The following is a 15,854-nucleotide window of genomic DNA, read 5'->3' as shown; positions in this document are numbered from 1 at the left end:
TAATTCCCACTCAAACTCAAAAAAAGTAGGCACACCACACCGCACACATGCCACAAATCGGCCAGCCTCAGCGGCGCACGCGTGGGGATGCTCCATTCTAGCCCACAACATAAAGGATAGTATTTCAAACATCTATATTTAACCACACATATTTAAACCAAGTAAAACTTTCATCTCCCACCGACATGGGATAAACTCATTTGAGTCATTTCATCCAAAATATAAAACAAGTAAAACCACCCTTGTCCGTGTTTTCCTTTAAAACAAAATACAATATACATAGTAACTCTTTTCCTTAACATTATTTCCAACATGTTCCGCCATAGCATTACCACAATTCTTTTTTTTTTCAGCCAACACTTGCTACCATTTCCATCTTCATCGTTTGCAATAAATCCAACCCATGACCACCTCCTTCATAAATGCGAGCATCGACATTCACCTTTTATCCAGCGAAGCATACAAGGAGACTAGCTACTAACCTAATTTGTTGATTGTACTACGAAAATTAGGGAATTGAAAGGCTTCTTTGCATCGGTAAAATAGTCTTCCACAAAGTGTACATAAACACTTGTAACTAAGACTGAATCGAGGGTATTTTGTCATAAAAAGGCTTGTTAAGGTAGAATCGAGGTAGCTCACGTAAAGTCAACTATCTTACCCAAGTTATTCACATTTGTCTTAGGCCTAGTTCTGTTCACCTTATTTCCACTTATTTTTAGTAAAAACAAGTTCAGATAAGATAATTCAGGTAAAATAAGTTCAGATAAGTTGTGATAAGGGTTAATCACAGCTACACAAATTCAAGTTATAACTAAAATAAGTTCTAATAAAGGCTTATAAGTTCAGATAAATAAAAATCAGGTGAATAGAACGCACCCTTAGCTTCTAATTGTTTGAACCACATTGCAAAGGATAAATCATGGGTGCCTAAAAGTAGCTCAACAAGAATACAATGTAACAAAATTTTCTTATCATTTTATATACATATATACTACAAGTATTATTTTAAGTTAAATACCAAGTTAAGCTTAGTCTAGTGAAAAATATTGCAAAGTTCAAGTTATACACAAGTTCAAGTTATAACTAAAATAAGTTCTAATAAAGGCTAATAAGTTCAGATAAATAAAAATCAGGTGAATAAAACGCACCCTTAGCTTCTAATTGTTTGAACCACATTGCAAAGGATAAAATCATGGGTGCCTAAAAGTATATACATATATACTACAAGTATTATTTTAAGTTAAATACCAAGTTAAGCTTAGTCTAGTGAAAAATATTGCACCTTCTAACCTTAAGGTTGAGGGTTTAACCCTAGTGCCTCACTAGAGACACTTTGTGGGTGAGGATTCATTTCCCTCCCTCCAAATTTTGTAGTTAAATAATATTCCGAACTTTAAAGTTGAGCTCAATCTAATAAAATTTTGAGCCAATTTAGAAATTTTAAATACTAGTAGTATATGTAAAAGCTAGCTAGGTTCATCAACACTTCCAGAGTACAATACATTTTTACATGACCTAAAGCAACGAAGGTGAGCTGTTTTTTTCCCTAGGGTACTTTGCTTGTCATCTTTTACTACTCTAGTCTACTTGTTTTGCAAGGCATTCTTTAATTCTATAATCTATTCCAACTTCCAAGTGTAGAACAATTGAGAGATTTCTGTGTCAAACAAAAAAAACCCAAAATCAATTCCCCTTCATTTTCACCTTGTTCTCCACCGCTAACTGTAATCCCCCAATATATAAAGAACCCCCAAATGTTTGGAAAATTCTCTCTCTCTCTCTCTTTTTTTTTTAACCAAATTATCATACAAAATTCCCTTTGAATTGTACCCTTTTGAAGAATCTCCCCCTCTCTCATCGCCATTGAAATTGTTTCTTCAGACTCTACTACAATGGCGACTGTTAATCGGGAAGCAATTGTTACTTTTATGAGCATCACCGGTGCACCTGAGGCTGTTGCTACGCAAAGGCTTCAGGTATTGATTAAACTTTAAATTATCGAATTTGGGTTTTGATTTTTGTAAGATTTCAGAGTTGGGCTGATTAGGGTTTGCTTTATTTTGTTGTTTTGCTTCTTTTTTTAATGAAATTTTGGGTATTTTTTTAATAGGATTGAACAATCTAAGAACAGGGTTTATTCTGATCAATTATTGTAGTTAGTTTGATGGGAATTATATGTATTGTACTAATGTACTAGATTCATATTATGGACTTGAGCTGAATTTAGATGGTATTGGTGATTGTCTGCAATTGACTTGATTGATTGTTGTGGAGTTTGGTTTAATTGATTGATTGATGATAATTTATGTTTGGTGCTATTGATCAAGTGGAGTTGGAGACCATTTTAATATCCATTGGCAGTTTCTATAAGGGTCTTGGCATTTCTACTTTTTTCCCTTTGTTTCAATGTGTGTAGTTTTTTTTTTTTTTTCTTCGAGGAATCAATGTGCGTAGTTTAGTTAGTAATTCACTTCATAATGCCATTATGCTGATTATTATACGCCTTGTGGGTTTAATTTGTCCGTCTATGTATCTGTTATTAAATAAATACGAGTACTTTTGCGCGGTTTCATGGATTAGTTGTCTGATTGTGCTCTGTGCTGACTGCTGTTTGGTGGTTGCTGGAATTTAAAGAGTGTTTAAGAGTAACTGAGAAGTACAGTCCTATTAGTGGGCATGTTGCCATTCTCCAACTATGGCATACTTTATTACCCCGTACCTGTGAAGAGTGGTAGAGAGATGCTCCACTGTTGTTTTTTCAATCTTTATTTTGAGTTTGATGTAGTTTTTAAAATAAGTTCAATCAATTGCTTAATTAACCAAATAGTTCCAATGCAACATTAGAAGATGAGATGCAATTCAGCTCAGGCTTTCAGTCCTTGGCCTTGAGCCAGTTCGTTTCTTGAGGATTTTGGCTTGGTTCATTAGTTGTGATCATGTGTGTGATAATGTACTTGGCTCAATAGAGGATCAGCAGGAGGATTTTATCTTATTAGGTGTGACTGGACTAGTTGAAGATTTATGGTAAATATGTTTTGAGTGAGTTATGCTAGGTTCGAAACTTCAAATGGTGCTCCATAAAGGCACAAATGGTCATGTTTATGCCGATAGAGAGAAAGGGGTGTACATTGTCTTGAGTGATAATTGTTTTGGACGAATCGTGTATATATTAGATATTATACACGACATCACGAAGTGTGGAGAGAATCATTAAGATATACTGAGGAAGTTTACTCTCTGTTTCATAATATAACGCGTTTTTTAAGGTTGTTATCAAACCATCTGTATACCTGTTATTCACAATTCTGTCTATGTTAACGCTTGAGCTGCTCTTTTCTATGTATTCTGTGCTTGAAAGCTAGCTTCAAAACTTTGATATGCAGTTGCTGTTGTTTATGTAGCGTATCTTTTGGAGATAAGAAGAATTACACATACTTGTAAATGTTTGTGCAGCTGTGTTCTTTTCTATTCCGTATGTTGTTTTTTTGAAATATATTCTTATATATGTGTAGGAGTTCGGTGGCAATCTCAATGAAGCTGTTAATGCACATTTTAGCGAAGGGGATAGAAATGTGTAAGTTCTTGCTACATTACTGTGCTTTCCATGACTATCTTTAGCATTTACTACTGGTTACCTCACTTGTAGAGCTTTCTGTTATATTCAAATATAGTTACTTCACTTACTTGTAGCACCTCTGGCTTTTTTTTTTCCTACCAAATGAATGTATATGTAATTGTAACTTGCTTTTCAAAAATCTAGTATGCAGGAAGCCCCTATTACTGGCAATACCACACCAAATGATCTCATGGATATAGATGACCCCCCAGTAACAGATCCTCGTGGTCCTGCATCACTACTATCTGCTGCCAGAGGAACCAATCCCTTTTCCATACTTGATCCAGCCTTTGGGAGGAGCCTATTTGAAACTAGAAACCTTTTCGATACCAGTTCTGAGATCATGGGACGTGCCCCATTTGTCTCTCAGCCAAGAGAAGTTAGAGAAATTCCCATAGAAGTCAAGGATGGGGGTGAAAATTTAGCTGCTCCTTCTGGTCATGGTCCAAGGATTGAGGATGTCACAGACTCTATTGATGCAGAGGGACCTCAAACACATGGAACTGTCATTGTTGAGGATGAAGATGATGACATAATCCCTGGTAATTTAGGAGGTGGTTGGAATAGCTCTAGACCTAGTGCACCTCAATTTGATGATTCACGAGATTATGCGACGAATGATATTGAAGAAGAAATGATTCGAGCTGCCATTGAGGCTTCCAAGAGAGATGCTGAACTCCAAACTACTCAAGTTGGCCCTGTTTTCCTCTATAACTTTGGAATTTCTATTAATTTATGCTGTTTAACAGTCTTTCGGTTTTTTTAATTTTTATTTTTATTCATTTATTTATTTATTTATTTATTTTTTGTTTCTATAAATAATAGTTCCTTCTTCTATGTTATAGGGGTTGGATAATGTTGGCCTGCAGCTAGTGCCTCCTCAACGAGATGATGCCGAGCTTGAACACGCCGTATCCTTATCTTTAAAGGTTAATGGTCTATGATGTTTGACTGATTTTCTTTTCTAAATTTATTTGCAGCTCCTGACATTTGTTGATACTGCCTTGTTAATGTCAATTTAGACAGCAGAACAGGAAGTTCTTCAAAGAGAGACGAGTCTCAAGGCTGGAGCCTCTGGTTCAACTGCTAATGAGCCTCTGGAAGTGGAAGAGCTAGGGAACATAGAAGAATCAAATAGAAGGTATATATTAGTAGGTGTAATAAGTTATGGTTTTCTTGGTTACTGATTGATAAGCAGATCTGGATAAAGAAATCCTGATTATCTGATCTGAATAATGTGAACTTGATCTAAATCTTGTTGGATACTTGATAATAGCCTAGCAAAAAGGAATCTACCGGATTTAACCAAAGAATAGACACAAACATTAATACCTTACGGCTTATGCTATTTTTTTTTTTTTAAAATTATTATAACAATCTAATTATCAATAGCTTCAAACTAAAGTAACCCAACCTGAATTGGAGTTGAACTTGAAGTCTCACTTGACTATAACCTGAACTGAGTTTATGTGAGGACAGCCAAGTCTATTGATAAGTTTAAATTCATTGCAATGAATTAGGGGCATATACAATGATAATTGAGCAAGTTGGGAAAGGGGTTTGACTTGAGCTCGAGTTGAAGTGTTGAACCTTAGTACTTGCTTACTCACTATTAATTCTTCAAAAAATTTTAAACTGTTATTACCTAATTTTATTAATTATTGAGAACTCTGTTGCAACAGTATGTTAAACGATGTTAAAATAGGATTATTAACACTGATCATGTTTAAGTTTTCCCATCCAAAATTTTTATAATCTAGAACTGTTATTGATCTGATCACTAGGATTTCAAGTAAAATTCACACTGAGTCAAGTTTTGACCAAGTCTTCGACTGTTTGATTTGGCTTATGTTTTGCTCAGATCAATATTATCCTTAGGTTCATTTGATGGACCATCAAGTAGTCTTTAACTTCAAAGAGAAGTAATTTGATGAATAGTAGTGATGCTTATGTTGTATCAATCAATATATTATGCTTTAGTGGTACCTCTATCATTCTATGTGCTACACCTTCTACTTCTTGTTGGTAATTAAGGCGAATTCAATGGATATATGTACTAAGCCTGGTTATTGGATGGCAGGACAGGGCTATCCATTGATAGAAGAGCATGGCTAAAAATTAAAGGGTTTTGACCCATAACGTCTTTAATGTGCAAGGCTTTCATAGGGTCACTAATTTATAGGGCTGTTATAGGGTCACCACTTAACCCCCATAATTTTTAAAAAAAGATATAAGGTCTTTAATAAAATCAGAATTAATTTTTTTCTCTCTATTGACATTCAATCATACCACTTCTCTCTTCTTCGCCATTCTTCAAGCTTGATATTCATCCTCTTAAAAATCCAACCTCTTCTTGATCTACATGGTAAATCGACTTAAATTCAACTTCTATGATAATAAATTACGTAGACCGTCCATATTCTTCTCAGCCATGGGTAGTTTTCGAGAGGAAAAGTTAGGGTTTGAAGAATTGAATATGGTTATGGGCGAAAATTATAATGTAATTTCTGTATATCTCTCTCCTCCGTTGGGTTGGATTGAAATTTCAAATCATCCATATACTCTTTTGTTATTAAATTTAGTGATTTTGATTTTAATGGGAGATTTTCAATGAAAAAGTGACAAAACACATAGTACAAGAACAATGCTATCCAATATAATGTGAAAAAAAAATAAATTCAAATCAAAACAATTACTGTTAATGGGGGGCAGGGGTGAAGAGAATGATAAACACAGTAGAAAAAATTGGATCTCTCAAATAAAGGGATGAATGAGTGAAGAGAATGTTTTAGATTGTAAATTGGCTGGGTTTATTTATTTTTTTTTTTTTTATGGTTCTAATTTTATCCCATTTTCACCCAATTTACTTTTACATCTGACCCAATCCTAACCCTAACCCTCATGGCCATGACCATGACCCAATCCACATAAACTTTTCATTGATCTGCCAATGACACGCCCTGCTAATACCCCAACCCGCCCAGTAACCAGGGTTATTGTACTGGGATTTGTATCCCATCTTCTCCAGTTCTTGTGGGCTTTGGTAGTGAATTCTTTCTACTTTCTTTCCCATTCTTTCCATTGCATTTCTTTCACCCTAGGTGGAGTGGGTTTTGGATTGGGAGCCCTTCTTGCAGACTTAGAAGCAGAAAAACTTGAACCTTTTGAACCAGATGCAATGGAGCCAGATCATCTTTATCCTGTCTTTGACTGAGTATATTGCGCCTCTTTCTATTGCTAACATTTTGGCTTTCTTTTTTAAGCATATTTCTTTAGTATTATATAGAGCTGTGTTACCTATAAGTGTCCGCACCTCATATCATTTACCCCTCTCCATGCTTGCAAGAAAACAATAATTATCTATGCAATTTGTTCTTCACAATATTTGACCCTATCTTTGTCCATTTTCTTCTCAATCTCAAAGGCAAGATGTTAGTTCTTCTGACAAGCCTTCTTCAATTCACCATACGAAAGAAGCAGGGAGCTCATCCATCCAAGATGAAGCCGATGATATGGATGAGCAACCGCTGGTCCGGAATAGGTCAAGGCGTAGGTCTTCCGCTTCAACGATCCAAGGGGAAGTTGCTGAATCAGATGTTAGTCCTGTTCTGGATCCTCCACAACCAAATGTTGCTAGTGAGACTCATCCCAATGGAACTGCTTTTCCTTCAGATGAGGTAATAATATCCTTTAACACAGTTCAATGTGTTTTTTCTGCTTGTTAATGAATGCAATGTTTCTTGAAAAAATGGAAACAGTAGATATCTAAGTGGATTATTATTTTTTGTAAAATTATGAAAGCAGCAAAAAGGACTGAGAGTGGAGGTTAACAATGGCTGTATTTTAATAATTTATTATTGTTCTTGTAGTGGGGAGGTATCTCCTCTGTAGAGCATGATGAAGCAGTTATGTTGGAGGCTGCCATGTTTGGTGGAATCCCTGAGGGTGGATTTCGTGCACCTTATGCTCCAAATCATCTGATGCACCCTGGCTTTGACACATCATGGAGAATGCCTCGTCCTCCCTCACCGGGCCTTGTTGCCCAGCGTGCAATTCGGGAACAGCAGGTATGAGGAGTTTTCAAATTAAGTGTTTTTTTTTTTTTTTTTTTTTGACTAATTTTTTTTTTTTTTTTTTCAATTTGATCCATGCAGGATGATGAGTACCTTGCTGCTTTGGAAGCTGATAGGGAAAGGGAAATGAAGGTTGTAGAGGAAGAAAAAGCAGCTAGGGAAGCTGCATTGGAAGAGCAGAGGCTAAAGGAGGAAGAATCGCGTAGAAAATTAGAAGAGGAACAGGTAACGTTACAACTTCTTGTGTGTCTTAAACAACGGTGTTACTCTCCCAATGCATGGTTTTATATGTTACACATCTTCTGTTTTGTAGTCTGATCTTTTTGGCTCATATATGTCCCTACTTTATGGTAAATGACAATTTGATGTTGATCTCTCCTTGGCTATTCTCTTTATACATAGATCATTTTGCTTCGTCATTAATAATCAAATTTGTGAGAGATACTTTTTCTGTTGGGGTTAGTAAATCAGGTCAAGCCACAAGTAAAAAATAATGAATTTTCGAATGCACAACCTTGCATTAGTTTATACATGATCTTCTATACTGCAATCAATTTTTGGAGCTGTAATTGTGAGTTTCAAAAACTGAAAGGTCCTTTATGCATATTCTGAAAGGTCAAAATCAACGGCACAGACTTAAGAGTACCTATGTACTCCGTATATGAGTTGCTTTTATCTTGACCTGGTAATCCTCATATAATGATGGGTCTTATTTATTTATTTTTAATTTTTTGGAAGAAGGTTGTCTTGGAACCTTGTATTTTTTTCACAAGCAACCTATTGATGTCAGGTTTAGGTTGACATCAACAGGCTACATACTAGGAATTTGCTAGTTCTCGTGTTTCATTTCTGTTGAGTTTGTACTAAAATAAAAATGGCCATTGTGAAACTAACTTCACTCAAATTAATTCCTATTGTCCTTTGTTAGCCAAAAATTTATCATGCTACCCAATCTAAATGGCTAAAGCTTTTCATAGGTTGCTATTGTGTGTATTGTGTAAAACTCCATGTATTTCATTTTATCGAACTTGTCCACTTTGAGTGTTATTTTGGCTTTCTCACTTGTATTCATTTCCATATCTAGCTTCCTTAATTCCTTCCTCCAAAAAAAGAAAAAACTTCCTTAATTCCTTTTCATCTTATATTATGTGTAATGTATGATGTACCCATTTACTATGGACTCTTCTTTCTAGGAGAGGGTAAGGATTGAGTGGACAAGTGTAAACTATTCTAGGGTAAAGGAGAATGAGATGGTAATATGTGTTTGCCAAAAATAGGATAAAGTAGAAGTGAGTACAAAAAATATACCTCAAAATGGAAAGTGGGTAATTGGGAGTATGTACTGTCATTGATTTGCTTTTGCTTTTGCTTGTAAATTTTTAGTAGTCGTTTGTGCTTTTTTTTTTGTTTTTTCTTTTCATCCATGGGTTTTCTCAACAATTCTTGGTGATGTGAAAATTGGGTGACGGTATTGATATACTTCCTTCGTTAACGGTTAATTGCAACAAAGGGAGTGTGCATGGAACCCAAGGTAAAATTTCTTAACCATGATTAATGAAAAGTAAGGGCATATACTTAATATTAATCCAACAAAAACAACCACCACAATTAAACAGAACCACCAAGCTACACCACCCACGCCACCACCACAAAACCAGAAACCACCACAAACCTAGAAACCACCCACGAACCCAGAAACCACCACCCACGAATCTAGAACCACCACCCACGAACCCAATCCACCCCCTAGCTCACACACGCGAACCCAAATCCACCACGAACCCAAATACACATTCCACGACCTAACCCACCACCCACCACCCACGCGAACCACCACCACGAACCACCAACTCACAAAACCACCACCCACAAAGCACTTGCGCGACCCCCAAAACCCAGATCTTAAATTGAATAATTAATAGGTGGTCTTCTTCAATTGATGAGAATAGTTGAAGGAGGAGAGAGAAATATAATGGGGGGAATGAGAGATGAAGATGAAGGAGGAGAGAGAAAGATAATGGGGAATGGGGATGAATCTGATTTTAATTAAGTTAAATTGGGATTATAATGATTTGTAGTTATGTATAGTATTATGTGCTAATAATTTTTAAGTGAGGGTATTTTGGTAAAGAAAACTTACCAAAAAAAGAAAGAAACTTCTTTGTTGCAATTAAAGCTTAGCACCCATTTTTAGTAATTGTTGCAATTAACCGTTAACGGAGGAAGTATGTTGAAGGTTTAGCATATTTCGAATTATCTATGGTTCATTTCTGAGCTATACTTGCCTATATCATTATTTTCCGATTCTTAACAAACTTTTTCTCTGCCAGGAGCTTGAGAGGCAATTGGCTGCAAAAGAAGCCTCCCTTCCGGAGGAACCATCATCGAATAATGAGAATGCTGTAACTCTTCTTATTAGAATGCCTGATGGCACTCGACGTGGCCGCCGGTTTCTTAAGTCTGATAAATTGCAGGTATATTCTGTAAATAGTTGCTTCTGTTAGATATGATTGACTCTGATACTCTAGTTGATAGCTAACTGATCATTGATCCTGCAGTCACTTTTTGACTTCATTGATATTGGGAAAGCAGTCAAACCTGGCACTTATCGATTGGTAATCTTCTATTTCTTAACCACTTAGATGACAAATTATACAATTTTTAGCAGTTACACAACAGATACTTTGTGTATAAACTTCTTTGGATTGAAGTTCAACCAATTATTTGAAGGCTGAAAACTCAATTTATGCATCTCTCTGTTAAATCTACATGGTTTTTCTAGTGAAATTAATCAGTATAGCTTCTAAAATGTTGCACTTGTGTATCAACTTCTTTAAGGCCTTGCTTTACTGCACACCATATATCAATTGTCATCTTTTACTTTATCTCATATCAAACATGCTATGTGGCATTGACAGGTAAGGCCTTACCCTCGCCAAGCATTCAGCAGTGGAGAGTGCAATGTGACCTTAAACGAGCTTGGCTTGACAAGCAAACAAGAAGCTTTGTTTTTGGAGTTGATTTGAAACACTCCAAATTTGTAGAAATTAATGTCTAATCCCATTCAGTAATTATTAGAATTATATATATAATTTACATGCACATGGAAGTTTATATATGTTTGGGCTTTTGACTAGCTTTTCTAGTACAAGTAACTCCCATGTGTTTACAGGAGTTGGAAATGGAAAATCATGTTCATGGGCAATTGGTTGTGTGCTTTTATTTGCTTGGTTTTACGAAATTATTAATTTGGTTTTTGATGCCTATGCAAATTGTTACAAAGTATCCCAATATGGAATTTCATTATAGTATACAAATTGTTACGAAGTATCTCAAAATGGCTTTACCTTTTTTTTTTTTTTTTTTTTTTTTTTTTTATGCAATATGCAACCCCTATTGTTACATTTTTTTTAATGATATATAATACCCTAAAGGCTATATAAAAGTATTTAAAAGTAGAATTAATAAAATAGCGATTAAAACGTAATTGTTATTCGTTCCTAAATTGATACCGGTTTAGAAAATATACTAAATTGTTATATCATTACCCTATTCACCATACAAGTTAGATAGGACATTATTTATTCGTTAAAAATTAAAGATAGATATTAACTATCACAAAATTTTAAAATCATCTATGGAAATTTGGCAATAATAACATCCAGTATACGTTTGTTGACTTGTAGTAATTAACACCAATTAGGGAAATTACACCACAACCTACACCTACACACAATGGCACAATATCTTAATTGACGCTTAATAATTTTAACTTTTATGGTATAATTGTTGACTAGTGGACTATTAATTCAAGTTGTTCCACCCTATTATACATTGACAATTGTAAGGGCATGTTCTCTTCAGATTATTTTCAGTTCAATTCAGTTCTTAATTTCCTTGTTTCATAAAATATTCAGTTTAGTTCAATTCAGTTCAGTTCAGTTCATTTCAGCTCTAATAAGTTCAATTCAGTTCAGTTTAGTTCAGCTCAGTTCAATCAATCAGAACAGGCCCTAATTGTTCCTACCATAAAAAAGAAATAAAATTGGAGTAATAATAATACTAATAGTACCCCCTTCGTATAAAGTGACAATTATAATTGCATTGTATTGTATGGCTTTTGTTTTTAACAATTTTTTTTTATTATTTTGACAATATAATATCTAATTTTAATTCATACTACATATATTTCTAATAATGATCACAAAATATAGTTTGAATTTTCAAATTGCTAAGATTAAGGTCTAAAACACGCGGAGTGGCAGAGTGCTAGTATGTTACATAATCCTTGTACAAGGTTACGAACCTATTGATAAAAGCTAAATTGTCAATAATCTATCTTTATTGCTAACAATTAGTTGGAGCATAAGTGTATAACCGATGTTTCACATTTAAGTTTCGCTATCATAGCTAACAACAGTAACAGCTACTCGCACAACTATATTTTGCTAAACATGGCCTTATAATATATAAATATACCAAAAATCTGTTTTTTTTTCATAAAAAAATTGACCATTACTCTATTTGATTATAAATAAGCAATTTTTTTTTTTTAAATCTGAAAATGTAAATGCATTTTTAAATTTTTTTTATTATTAATCCATTAAATTATGATTATATGTATATCCCTCTTGCTTGAAGCTCACTAACCACCAAAATATTTCTTAAAAAAGAAAAACCCCCACAATAATAACACAAATACCTCCAAAAAAATAAAAAACAATTTCCTAGAACAGAAAGAAAAACAAAGGAAAATACAACGGTCATAAACTACACGGGCGGGTAATCATAGTGAGACAAGCACGTGCAATCCACGTGGAAATTTATATCATCAACAAACTCCCATAAAAGTCGAACCAACTCCTCAACTCTTCTTCTTCCCTCTTTCTCTTCAACGGTCATATTTCACCGACATCTCTCCAACGGTAACATACCATCTTTTAACCTAATCTCAACCGTCCAATTTCAATCCAACGTTCAATAACACTCCAAATTCACACTATTTCCCATCATTTTCCAGTTCTCTGTACTTAAAAAGCACCCCAACTTCCGGTCAACAAAGTAGCTTTGATAGGGACAGCTATGGAAGTAGTGAGAGAAACATTCATAAAGTTGGTATCTTTATTCTTTTTTATTGTTTCATTTCATTATATAAAAACAGAGTTTGCTTAAGTTTTATGGTTTTTTTGGGTTAATTAAGGTTGTGTTTTTGTTCATCTTAGGTTGTGAAATGTTGTTTCTTGAGTGAATTTTGGTGGGGTTTTTGATTTCTTGCTGCTTGCTATGGAATTCGCTGAATTGGGTTGTTGTTGTTCTTCCTCTGTTCTTCAGAAATCCTGCCTCAATTTTGATGATCAAGTATGTTTCTTTACTTCTCTTGTATTTTATTCAATTCAATTTGCAATTCTAAGACTTTTCAAATGAGCTTTTTTCATTCATAATATTATTGGAATCCGATGATTTCTTTCTTTGATTTTTGATTCAATTTAATTAGATTCATTCATTATTGATTTTTGTTCATATGTTATAGCTTTTGATTTACATCAAAATTCATTGATTCATTCGTAATTGCACATAAAGTGCTCATATAGATCACATTATAACCCAATTCTTTGTAGAGAAAAAACACATCACAATTCACAAATCACAATTCACTCGATTTTTCGTCTCATCGGATTCCGGTTTTTGTTCATAGAATTCGCACACACTCACCTACAAAATTCACATAGCGCACAAACAAACATAACTGTTATCATACTACAATAGTGCATAGTGTGTGCATGTTTTTGAGATTTTAGAACAGAGCATACATCAGAAAACAGAGTGTGTGATAGAAAAACAGAGGAAGAAGAAAAAAAACAGAGGAAAATAGGGAAGAAGAAGAAGGAAAAGGTGGTTTTTAGTTGAGAAGAATGTTGGCTGGGTGTTCATCAACATTATTGTCACCAAGGCATAGATTAAGGAGTGAAGCATCAGCTTGTCATTATCCATTACCTTCAATGAGCACACAGAGATTGGATTTACCCTGCAATTTTTCAAGAAAAGAAGTGTCAGTCACTCGTCCGCCGCAGTCGATTCGAGGGTTATCAGTTGAGAAGCCGATCGAAACAAAGGGATTGAAGCAGACAATCAAGGTACCGCCTTCGCCCGAGGGAAGGAGGGAGATCAAGGCAGAGTTTTGGGGTGAAAAAGGGAAGAACTTGAAGAGGAGATTCAGTGATCAAGGCTCTTTTGAAGAAGATGAGGATGAAGATGAAGAAGAAGGGTCTAGAAGGAAGAAGGGAAGATTTGATTTTGGAGAATCTGAGGGTTTTTGGATGCAACAACCTGGTTTTGGAGTGGTTAATTACCCTCAATTGCCTTTTTCAATTTCTTGTTCAGGGGAAGAAGAAAGGAGGGTATGTTTTGGTGCTCCTACTGATGTGGTTTCGCCGCCGCCATTGCCACCACTGTCGCATAACCCTTGGATTGGGTCTGGTGTTACTGAGATCACTGAGTATGGTGGTGAAATTGAAGGTGAGCCAAGTCATGGACCTGTTACAACAACAACATCAGGGTCAAGTTCATCTTCTGAGAGTCATAGTTTGGGGCTTAGGCTTAATGAGAATGTTTCTGAGCATGAGTATGGAAATGGGTCTGTGAATCCTAACCCTGGTGATGGTTCTAGGGCGGTTAGGACTCACAACGACGATGATCAGACCGAGCAGCAAGGGTTCGAGCTTGTGAGCTTTCTTATGAGTTGTGTGGAAGGTATTGCATCAAGGAATGTTCATGCAATTAATCATTTTATTGCTAAGTTGGGTGAGCAGGCTTCTCCTAGGGGCCGGTCTACCATCAGCCGTCTTACAGCTTACTTTACTGAGGCTTTAGCCTTAAGGGTGACAAGGTTATGGCCGCTAATATTTCACATAAGTGTCCCTAGGGAGCTTGATCGATTCGATGATGAGTCCGGTGCAGCTGCATTCAGGTTGTTGAATCAGATTAGTCCTATTCCGAAGTTCATTCACTTCACTGCTAATGAGATGCTGCTGAGAGCCTTTGAAGGGAAGGATAAGGTGCATGTCATAGACTTTGATGTCAAGCAAGGGCTGCAATGGCCTGGCTTTTTTCAAAGCTTAGCCACGAGGCGTAACCCTCCAAGTCATGTTAGGATCACTGGGATAGGGGAGTCGAAGCAGGAATTAGTCGAGACAGGAGAAAGGTTGGCTAGCTTTGCTGAGGCATTTAATCTGTCTTTTGAGTTTCATCCGGTTGTTGATCGTTTGGAGGATGTTAGGCTATGGATGCTCCATGTCAAGGAAGGAGAAAGTGTGGCGGTGAATTGCATTTCACAGCTTCACAAGACCCTATATGATGCTAATAATGGTGCATTTAGGGACTTCATGGGTATAATCCGAAGCACTAACCCTATAGCTTTGGTTATGGCTGAGCAAGAAGCTGAGCACAACGAGCCCACTTTGGAGATGCGGGTTTGTAATTCACTAAGATACTACTCGGCCATCTTTGATTCAATTGATTCTAGCCTTCCTTTTGATAGTCCTGCAAGGGTGAAGATTGAGGAGATGTTTGGGCGCGAAATTAGGAACATTGTTGCTTGTGAAGGGAGTGACAGGATTGAAAGGCATGAGAAGTTCGGCAATTGGAAAAGGAGAATGGAGCAAGAGGGTTTCCGGGGTATCAGAAGGGACGAAAGAGAGGTGTTTCAAAGCCAGATGTTGCTGAAGATGTACTCAAATGAAAAGTACAATGTGGAACAGCAAGGGGATGAAGGCATTACATTGAGATGGATGGATCAGCCTTTGTATACCGTCTCTTTGTGGGGTTCTGTTGATGCTGCTGCAGGGAGTTCTTCCAGTTTTTCCCAGCCAATTTGATTCTGCTTGCTGATGGATTTTGCTCGAAGTATAGGAAGTCGAATTCTTTGTAGGTGTAGAGGAATTCTTTGATTCTTTCATGCAGATAAAATTCTTTTATTGTGGATCACAGTTCTACAGGATACAATTAGCCATTTTTTCGATACAGATTTTAGTTTGATTTCTTATATAGGTCATACATATTTCTAGCTAGACTGTATGAAGCACAGTTCTTTCATGTTTATTCTTCAATTCTTTTGTGTAATGATAAATTCTTTGTAGTCATCATTCAGTAATATGTCTATTCAT

The 15,854-nt window shown here is 35.8% G+C and overlaps 1 protein-coding gene and 1 pseudogene across 1 annotated transcript; both read left to right on the top strand.

Annotated features, from left to right (window-relative positions):
- Window positions 1-1,618: 1,618 nt before the first annotated feature.
- On the top strand, window positions 1,619-10,956 carry LOC145567698 (plant UBX domain-containing protein 8-like). Its single transcript, XM_081627051.1, has 11 exons — window positions 1,619-1,979; window positions 3,516-3,577; window positions 3,764-4,310; window positions 4,465-4,548; window positions 4,642-4,760; window positions 7,044-7,296; window positions 7,489-7,686; window positions 7,774-7,917; window positions 10,023-10,166; window positions 10,251-10,307; window positions 10,611-10,956. The coding sequence occupies exons 1-11, from the start codon at window positions 1,896-1,898 to the stop codon at window positions 10,716-10,718; spliced, it is 1,800 nt and encodes a 599-aa protein (XP_081483177.1). The 5' UTR covers window positions 1,619-1,895; the 3' UTR covers window positions 10,719-10,956.
- A 1,796-nt stretch (window positions 10,957-12,752) lies between these two features.
- On the top strand, window positions 12,753-15,854 carry LOC145569095 (scarecrow-like protein 28 pseudogene; annotated as a pseudogene).

This window comes from Chenopodium album, chromosome 11, assembly GCF_948465745.1.
Source record: "Chenopodium album chromosome 11, dcCheAlbu1.1, whole genome shotgun sequence".
Taxonomy (NCBI): Eukaryota; Viridiplantae; Streptophyta; class Magnoliopsida; order Caryophyllales; family Amaranthaceae; genus Chenopodium; species Chenopodium album.
This window is presented reverse-complemented; position numbering and strand designations above follow the sequence as displayed.

What these genes read in the sequence shown, in the direction of transcription:
- LOC145567698 (XM_081627051.1), top strand. Translation starts at nt 1,896, where the DNA reads ATGGCGACTGTTAATCGGGAAGCAATTGTTACTTTTATGAGCATCACC. An exon ending in CTGAACTCCAAACTACTCAA is followed by an intron (nt 4,311 to 4,464) that starts GTTGGCCCTGTT and finishes TCTATGTTATAG; the next exon opens with GGGTTGGATAATGTTGGCCT. An exon ending in ATAGAAGAATCAAATAGAAG is followed by an intron (nt 4,761 to 7,043) that starts GTATATATTAGT and finishes TCAATCTCAAAG; the next exon opens with GCAAGATGTTAGTTCTTCTG.